The sequence below is a fragment of the Rhinolophus ferrumequinum genome, chromosome 22, assembly GCF_004115265.2.
Source record: "Rhinolophus ferrumequinum isolate MPI-CBG mRhiFer1 chromosome 22, mRhiFer1_v1.p, whole genome shotgun sequence".
Taxonomy (NCBI): Eukaryota; Metazoa; Chordata; class Mammalia; order Chiroptera; family Rhinolophidae; genus Rhinolophus; species Rhinolophus ferrumequinum.
Window position 1 is genome coordinate 49,914,947 of NC_046305.1, and position 9,569 is coordinate 49,924,515.

General features: G+C 47.6%; 1 protein-coding gene across 1 annotated transcript; it reads left to right on the forward strand.

Moving 5' to 3' along the window:
• The first annotated feature begins 6,023 nt into the window (after positions 1–6,023).
• GJA8 (gap junction protein alpha 8) lies at positions 6,024–7,334 on the forward strand. Its single transcript, XM_033093798.1, has one exon. It carries the CDS (start codon positions 6,024–6,026, stop codon positions 7,332–7,334), a length of 1,311 nt encoding a protein of 436 aa, XP_032949689.1.
• The last annotated feature ends 2,235 nt before the right edge of the window (positions 7,335–9,569 follow it).

A 9,569-nucleotide genomic window follows, 5' to 3' on the forward strand; every position in this document is an offset into this window, starting at 1 on the left:
TCTGGAATGTCTCGGGGAAAGCTCACGCTTTGGGAATTGGCATTTACTGAATGTTCTCGAAAGAATGAGTGTGTTTCTTCCCTCCCTCCTCTGACTTCTTGCCTCATGGATACTGGGGAACAGCCTCAACCAGCTGTTTCTAACTGAGGGATTCCATAGAGGGCATTGTCCTGGTCAGTGTGTGCCGTCACACTTGGCAGTTCAAAAGAAATCAGACTTCAAAAGTAAATAAGGCTGTGGGCTACCGAACACTTTAATAAAAATGGAAGTCTGAGACTCACACAACATTGGTTCCATCCTCCTTCAGCATCGAAATGCAATATGCCCATGACACCAAAAAGGACAGGAAACGGGAGTGGAGTGACGGGGGAGAGGCAAGTGCTTAGACTTTTTTATTTTTTTGGTTTACCCCCCAAGTTGCCTTCCATTGAGTAATCATACTGTTGCAGATTTCCTTAAACAATCCCACTTTTCAACTATTTTTGTTCCATTGTATCCACAACTAGATTTGTAGAAGAAAATGTCCCAATTTCTAATTTGGGAAATGTGGTCAAAACAATCTTTTTTTTCCATACCACTGCAGTAGTCAGCCCCAAACAGTGGGGAGGGAATGGGCCTCGGGAGGTGGAGAGCATCATTCCTCATGAAACCACACTGGTATTTCATCTGAGAGCCTCTTCGTAAGCAAACACATCATACCCCCATTTCACAGATGGAGGTGCTAAAGTCTGAAACTGTTAGCTGGCGCTGCATAATCCCCTCGATTCTGCAGCTTTTCAGCAGTATTTGTAATTATCAGTGAAACAAGGGGGAAATATTATTACCTTGACAAACGGCGCCAGATGCTTTGGAGTTTTAAGGCTCCTTTTCAAAAAGGGACAGTGCCCTGATGAAAGTTATGAGACACAAGAACAAACCACCAATGGAGGATGCAATATCATCCTTTGAGAGAAAACCAACCACTCTCTTTCTGGGGTGGCTTTGGCACAGTCCGACGTAGGTCAGCAGGATGCACGCAGGTGACCTCTTACTGTCCCTACGATTCTCTAAGCTGATGATGAGACATTGGGAAGATGCCCCTGGACTCATGCCCCTGGAGAGAAGCCAGAGGTTTCCTGTTGTAGAGGACCTGTCTGCTGCTAAAAGAAACTTTTGGAGGCTGCAGAAGTGCCATGTAAGCTTTCCCACAACCACTTTCCCTCCTCCCCTCAGTGCCCAATACAGCTCTCCCATTCTCTCTCTCCTATTGTTTTCCAAACATCCCTCCCTTCAGAAAAGCTGGCTGGCTGGGAGCTTAAAATATTGCTGGACACTAAAACCTACCCATCAGGGCCAATCCAGTCATTTCTGCTCAGTCGTGTAGCACGGTAGAGGCGGGGTAGAGAAGAGAGGCACCGAAGGAAAGAGGCCCAAGTTGCCATTTCGCTGTTGAGCGCCAACAGAGAAAGAGAGCACATATTTCTCCCGGGGAGCCGACTCCTACTGGCAAGTTTTCCTTGGCTGTTATTAGTTTATAGCCTTCCCAAACCCCTACCGTTCAGACCCTACCCCCGCTTCTTTCCCAGCCGAATCTTTGAGCCATTTCTGGGCTTCTTCAGAAGGAAAAATGTTGCCCCTTAGGTTCGGTCTTGGGTTGGGATAGCTGGACTTAGAGTTCAATTCTGAAAACTCTCTTGGAATTGGCCGGAGAGTTGGCAAAGATGTAGAAGGGAAAGGAATGTAGGAATGGGGGAGAGGAGGCACAGAGATGTCCAAATGCTAACTACAACGTGACTTTTTAAGGTCTTTTCATTTTTCAGAATGAATTAACACGCCTCCAGGAATCCAGAGAGACCTAAACTAAGTGTTTGATGTTTATGGAAGAGTTTTGCACTTTTTCGCTCAAACTCTGCAATGGGAGTAATAGTCATAACTATTGAGTGCTGTGGGTAGACGGGAGGCCTCATGCTGAGCGTTTTCATTGTTGGAGCGTTTCACGGAGCATGGGAATGGATCTGGCTAAGGACCGTAAAACTCCTCCTGGGAGTAGGTTCTGTTGTTTCTCTATGGGAGCTGCTGGTTGAAGTGGGGGTCTAGAAACATGAATGGAGGCACATTTACACTCCCTTACCCACCAGAGTACCAAGTGGTCATCTAATCCTTTGGGGATGCTTGTTGACATGGATGCATATGCGTTGTTCTGCCTCTTCAAAGCCAGGAGAAGGCTATGATTTCACTGGAAATAGCCCTGGGCTTGTCGCTGGACAACCGGGGCCCACATCCTGGCTCTGCCCTCACCAGCTGAGCCGTCCTGGGACACTGACTTAGGCTCCCAGTCTGGTAATGGGGGCTGGTGACAAACGGTTCTCAAACATCCATCTGTGGACATGTCAGTTCTGGTCCAAAGGAATTTTTCAGCAGGCTGTGACCAAAAAGAAAAAAGTGACAATAATGTAGTAAACAATGTAATCAATTTTTCACCAAGTTAAATGTGTTTGATTTGAAGGCCTGGCTTTCATTCTGAAATTATGTCCTTTCCGATTTTGTATTAAGATTCCCCGTTTATGAAATGATGTTGGAAATAGGTAGTAATCATAGCTAGTGATTTCATACTTTTCTTGTTTTTATGTCCTTGCTTGGCAAAATAAGGACTTGACAGCCCTTTGGTGGTCAGCCTATTTTGTTGTTGTTGTACCACTCTGTGAAATCCAAGTCTGAGAACCACTGGCCTAGTTCACAGGATGTTATGAGAACTGAAATAAGGTGTGTGAAAGTACATAATTTATCAATAGATAAGGGCCACCCTAAAACCGGGCCCCTCTGGTGGGATGTTCAGATGAATGGCCTGGGGTGGACGCTTGAACTCCAGCAGTTTAGTTTCCATCTGTAATAGATCTGTTCGCTAAATTTTCACAAGCAAAAGAAAACAGAGAATTGCCTCTTTGAAGACGGGAAGAAAACTCTTCTTCCTTCAGCTTAGAGGTCTCCCCGCTGCAGTGGAACAGTTTGCTCAGATTTATTCTGATCTGACTTCCTTTAAGTATAATTTTTATTGTTAGACACCAAGAACCAAGGGCACTTTCCACTCACACATATAAGGATACTCTCCCTGACAGTATAGTCGGCCTGTTTCAATAGCAGGAAAATGAGAAGAGTTTGTCCTAAGTTATGGTTTCTCTCCTTCCATTATTACAAGAAACTTTGTAACTATTAAAAAACACACACACACTCAAACAATCCTAGCATACTTTGTGTGTCATAAACATGTGTCCTGACACTCATGTGTCAACAGGCATTGGCCTTCCAGTTTATATACTTGATATTACATAAAACAGTGTCTCCTAACAGCAAGTTTAGGATCAATTTATTATCCTTTTTCGGTAGTTACCATTTCTTGGCAAGTTCTCAATCTCCCCACAGCTACCTGCAGCAAACACGACTGGAGTTCCCCGAGACTCTAAGTAATAGCGGCATTACGTGCACTGGGGGATTGAGAATTTCAGATTTCGGACAATTACTATTGGTCCCATTTACTGATGTCTATGCGCTCCCACTCTGTGACGGCCTTTGTTCTGTGTCATGATGGTTCATGGAAGATGAAGACAAAATGATCCCTGCCATCTGAGAGCTTTTGATCCAAAAGAGGAAAAACAAGGCTCACTGCACACATTCGTGTGGGTACATGAGTGAAATACACATAGAAATCCAAGAGGACTAACAGGGTATAATACGAGTAAGACTTCAAAACTGAGTTGACATATCAGTGGGAATGTCATTAGCAACACTAGATTTAGAGTACGTTAAAGCCAGACTTGACCTTATAGGAATAAATTACATAAATTGTTGTTTCAACATGAATGTCAGATTGAACTGTTTGATAAGAAATTTGGATTTTCCACCAAATTTCTTATCAAACAGTTCAACCTATTGGTGGCTCTGCCACCAATAGGATTTATGCTTGGGCTGCTTACCTGATTGTGACGTTTCCCACCTGTTTCCAGAAGGAGGTGGGAATGGCTGCCTCTCTTTAAAGGGCAAGCACTAGATTTAACTGTACTTGGAGGAGTGTTAGCAGCAGAAGTAGAACTACTCGTAGATGCATGCAACCAGGATTCTGAACCGCTGGTTCTGAGTAGAGGGCCTTCTGTTACTGTCAATCCCCCACTGCTACAAGGAGCTCTTCCCAGTGCTGGAGTCATGCCTGGGGATGCCACGGCTGCTCTCACCTTCCCAGGAGGAAAGGAGCTGCTGTCGGATGCCCCCACCTAATTGGGAGTTTCTGGGGCTCCAAGAGAAGTAAAGCCCTCTGCTCTCCAACAAGGAGATAGCCATTGTGGGTACTCTGAGAGCACAGGTTGGGCACTGCTCATGCTTTCAATCAATGTCAGCAAGCAAGCACTTACTGTCTGGCCAGGCTCCAAACCACAGGCTGGAAGGAAGCTTTAAGATGCCATTTTGTTTATCCTCTCCTTAAGATGAAAATCACACCTAATTGAAGACACCCCTTTTCATCACCCATTCAAGTGTTTAACAAATACCACTGTCATTAAAAGCAGTGGGCATATTCCTTTGGCCCCACGGGCGTCTGATCCCATAGTGTGGGACATGGCTGGAGGTAAGCGAGAGCAGCGTCTCTCAGAAGGACTCTTGCTCTGGTCTAAGCGCAGTGATGAATCAATGTCACAACTCTAAAGATGATCAAGCTGGAGGAACATCTGTCCTAGGCCGAGGGGGGAGTTTGATCATAATCCTTCACAGGTTACCAGCTTGCACAATGGGTTTGCCCAGGATAAATGACCCAGTTTGCACATATCACCCCTGTCAGTTCAACTCCATCTCCATCAGTCGTCGCTATTGCTAGGGCATTAGATACTATCATGTTTAATGGTTGTTGGTGTTTTCCACAGATCAATTTTTAGCTTTGTGAAAATAACCACATGTTATAGACCCTAAACCCTTTTCATTCTGAAAGTGTCCTAGTGAACCTTCCTCACTCTATAACATGATTCCTTCCCAAAGCACTCTCTTTCCATTCCCTGGGTTTAAAAGAGTAATAACAATAATTTTAAAATACTGCTCTCCATTTGTAAAGCTATTAAGAAGGGTTTTCAGATTTCAGCCAACAAAAGGGAAAACGTAAGTTAAGAATACGGGAGGCAGAGAACTGTGTAGCTCTGATCGCAGGCAGTGTATCTCAGTGGTGTGGTGGGACGGACCCAGCCGTTGAGGTCAGGCAGACAGACTGTTGTTACTTGGCTGTCTGATCATAGATAATTCATGTGACCTCTCAGTTGTCTCCTGTGTTGGAACCAAATTAATTAACAAACATTTATCGAGCTCTCCTGGGCCCTGTGACAGGCATTGACTATACGGCTGTAAATAAAAAAGGTATGGTCCATATCTTCCTGAAGATGACAGTCTAGCAGGATCAGATGAAATGAAATAATGTCAAAAGTCTGTCACAAAGTAGATACTGATAGTCAATACGTATCAGTTTCCTTCACCTTCCCTTCAAACATATGATCATTATATATCTAAAATAGTCAAAAATAAAGATAGCTACAGACAATTTCATATGTGCAAGAATTTCGGGGTGGGGGGGGCCGGGCCAAACCCTGGTGGTATAAGGTATTCTTCCAGCATTATGCTTCATGAACCTTGGTTCTGCTTGTGGTCTTGATTTAACTCCATGGAACCATGGGTTTCTATTTATCGTCAATAGTCAACCCTCATTTGGGGTGGAGTTCAGGGCATCATACACATATTGCCCTACTTATCCTTTTAGATCACTTGTGAAGAACAGGGATTGCCATTAAACCCAATTTACAGATGAGGAAGCTAATGGAAGCAGATAATTTTGTGCCCCTTTTGTCCCCTAATCCTAGTCTGCCCAGAGGAGGCACTCAGTAGGTGCTGTTCACACGTGGACTGTTCCAGCAACTCAGAAAGGACAGGTATTCCAAGAGTTCGCAAAGAGGCACTGCCTTGGGGCTGCCCTGTGGCCCCTCAGCTTCTGCCTTCTCCCTCCTCCAGGCAGGTGAGACATGGGCGACTGGAGTTTCCTGGGGAACATCTTGGAGGAGGTGAATGAGCACTCCACGGTCATCGGCCGGGTGTGGCTCACCGTGCTTTTCATCTTCCGCATCCTCATCCTCGGCACGGCCGCAGAATTCGTGTGGGGGGACGAGCAGTCCGACTTCGTGTGCAACACGCAGCAGCCGGGCTGCGAGAACGTCTGCTACGACCAGGCCTTCCCCATCTCCCACGTCCGTCTGTGGGTGCTGCAGATCATCTTCGTGTCCACGCCGTCGCTCGTGTACGTGGGCCACGCCATGCACCACGTGCGCGTGGAGGAGAAGCGGAAGGAGCGCGAGGCCGAGGAGCTGTGCCAGCTGGTGGCAGGTGACCGTGGCGACAGGCTGCCGCTCCCCGCCGACCAGGGCAGCCTCAAGAAGGGCAGCAGCAGCAGCAGCAAAGGCACCAAGAAGTTCCGGCTGGAGGGGACCCTGCTGAGGACCTACATCTGCCACATCGTCTTCAAGACCCTCTTCGAGGTGGGCTTCATCGTGGGCCACTACTTCCTGTACGGGTTCCGGATCCTGCCCCTCTATCGCTGCAGCCGGTGGCCCTGTCCCAACGTGGTGGACTGTTTCGTGTCCCGGCCCACCGAGAAAACCGTCTTCATCCTGTTCATGTTGTCTGTGGCTTCTGTGTCCCTCTTCCTCAATCTGCTGGAGATGAGCCACCTAGGCCTGAAGACGATCCGGGCTGCCTTCAGGAGGCCCGCGGAGCAGCCGCTGGGGGGGATCCCCGACAAGTCCCTCCACTCCGTCGCTGTCTCCTCCATCCAGAAAGCCAAGGGCTACCAGCTCCTCGAAGAAGAGAAAATCGTGTCCCACTATTTCCCTTTGACTGAGGTGGGCGTGGTGGAGACCAGCCCACTGCCTGCCAAGCCTTTCAGTCAGTTGGGGGAGAAGATGGGCACAGGGCCCCTTGGGGACCTCTCCCGGGCTTACCAAGAGACACTGCCTTCCTACGCTCAGGTGGGAGCACAGGAAGTGGAGGGGGAGGAGCAGCCTGAGGAGCGGGGAGCAGGACCCAAGGTCGGGGAGAAAGGGCAGGAAGCAGAGAGAGTGAGCCAGGAAGAAGGGCAGGAGACCATGGCAGTGCTGGAGGGGGAGAGAGTGGAAACCCCTGGAGTGGGGAAGGAGAGTGAGAAAGAGGTGACAAACCACGGGTTGCCGGCTGAGAAAGCACCTTCCCTGTGTCCAGAGCTGACAGGGGATGACACCAGACCCCTGAGCAGGCTGAGCAAAGCCAGCAGTAGGGCCAGGTCAGATGATCTCACTGTGTGAAGTGGTACCAAAGAAAGAAACAAGAAAAGAAAAGAAAAAAACCAGCAGAGCTGACATACAGGGCAAGATGAAAGAAGAAGATGTCAACAGGATTTGAGTCTTCTTCCCAAGGCATCTTTTGATGTGCCTTCCCTCACACCCACCTCTGGTTGGACAAGCATATGATGGAACAGTGCGTGTGGTACAGCTAGGAAACTGTCTTTCTCGTACATAAGAGCTACCGAGATAAACCCATTGGCCCATCAAAGTTCCCTGTCTCATATGACTGCCCTGCCCCTCTATCTTAACGGCTCTGGAGGACTCTGCTTTCATCTCCTTTTTTCCAGAGAAATCCTTCTGATCAGAGTTGTGATTGCCCGATCGCTTTTTACTAGTCTTGTCTCAAGCTCACTAACTCAGCCAGACTTTGTCACCCCAGCCTTTCCCTAGCAGATGCCATGTGACCATGTATCAGGGGTCCCAAATGCAAATGCCTACAGGATACAGGCAGGTGATTTCAGGTGGTGAAGTGGCCTGTTCTAAAGCCATGGAGAGCTGGGCTGTGAAAGTCCCAGAGGGCAGAGGGCAGGTGCTGCCCAGGTCCACGCAGGTCTACCTGGCCATCTGATTGTTTGAGAGAAGCCAGAAATCCAAACTTTCACGTGAAATTTCCAACATTTTAATGTTGTCAATTAAATTTTGAATATATCACATGGGGAAAACAAAATGTGTGCAAGCCAAATCGAGCCTGTGGTCAGCTTATACTACCGAGCCCAGCTTTCCTATGGAATTGCTCATACTGTTTATGGCTTCAACTTGTTTCTGTGGCTTCTGAACTCCATTGTACCATTTTGGAGTGTTCAGTTTAAACCAGAGATACCCAGAGTTCTCACTGTCCTTTCCCTTGGGTCACTGTAGTCCCTGGATTACACAGCTTATGTTGATGGGAATTCTGCTCCGGGCACCATCAGAGAAAGAAATCAAGACCCCAAGCCCTCTCCCTGTGAACTAAAAAGGGTTTGAGGCCTGGTCACCGTTTTCTTCCCTGAAACACAAAGTCCTTTTTCTTTTCTCTCCTTTTCCAACGTCGGTGCTCAGCCTAAAATCTACACCTCCTTTATTAGGAAGGGGGAACAAGCCCAGCTTCCAGCCAGAGGATACCTGCCCACAGACCTGTCTTGAGGAGAGTCAGCTCTCAGACACCAGACATATATAGAAAGGGCCAACAGAGTGGCACTAGGGGGAGCCTCTTACAAAGTGGGGGCTCAAACAACCACAGCCAGGGTCCCAAAGCCCAGTCCCAGGCCAGGCTTCCTCCCTGGAAGGTATGTAGAAGTAAAAGGTACAAGAAGGGTCTCGAAGTTCTCCTATTCTTCATCCCCACAACCAATACTCCTCAAACACAGAGTCCAGCCAGAGGAAATCCTCAGGTACAAGTGCATATTCCCACAGGGAGCCGTTTTACCTCGAGCCAATCAAAGCCCAGAGCAGAGGGAGAAAGTGATCACCAAGATGGTTTATTAAACCACAGTTATGCTTCATGGACTACAGTGCCAAAGCGGAGGTAAGGGGAATGGAAACCACGGTGACATGGCAGGGATCTAGACAGGAGACCATCGGGGACCCAAAAGAGGTACCCAGAAAAGCTACCTGCATTCTGTCTCCCCCACACCCAGCACCATCCCAAAGTGTCCAAATCCACTGTGTGGCCCTCTGGTTACCACCTTCCTTTGAAGATATGCATTCTAGAAATGCTTTTCTAGAGCAAAGCTTCTTCTGAAGCTATTCCTCTCCGTGACATGTTCCCGTTCTTTGGTGCCCCGATCTAAAGCAGAGCGGTCTAAAAATTAAATTCGTACCGAGGTCTGATTGTTTGATAATTACTCCAAGGAAAATTTACATTCTAAAAGAGAAAGCCTAAGATATAGCTTACCTGGGTTAATCCAAAGGGACCAAACTTCAATGAAGGAATGGATCAGACAATGGACAGTTGACTAGAAAGAGGTGTACGTATTTGTCTTGCAGACATGCGACCTCCTGGCTGCTGCTTGAATCTTGCCCTTGCATCCAATGCTATGCCACACAGACCTTCTTCTGTACGGTGAGAGAGGTAACAAAATGCCAGGCCTGGGAACCAGCCAGTGCATCATTGACCCCAATGGCTGCACTATTGCTCCTACAGTTTTGCTCCTGAAGAGCAATTTTAAGAAGATATAAACTCAGGGCCTGAGAATAGCGTGATCCTTACCAGAATAA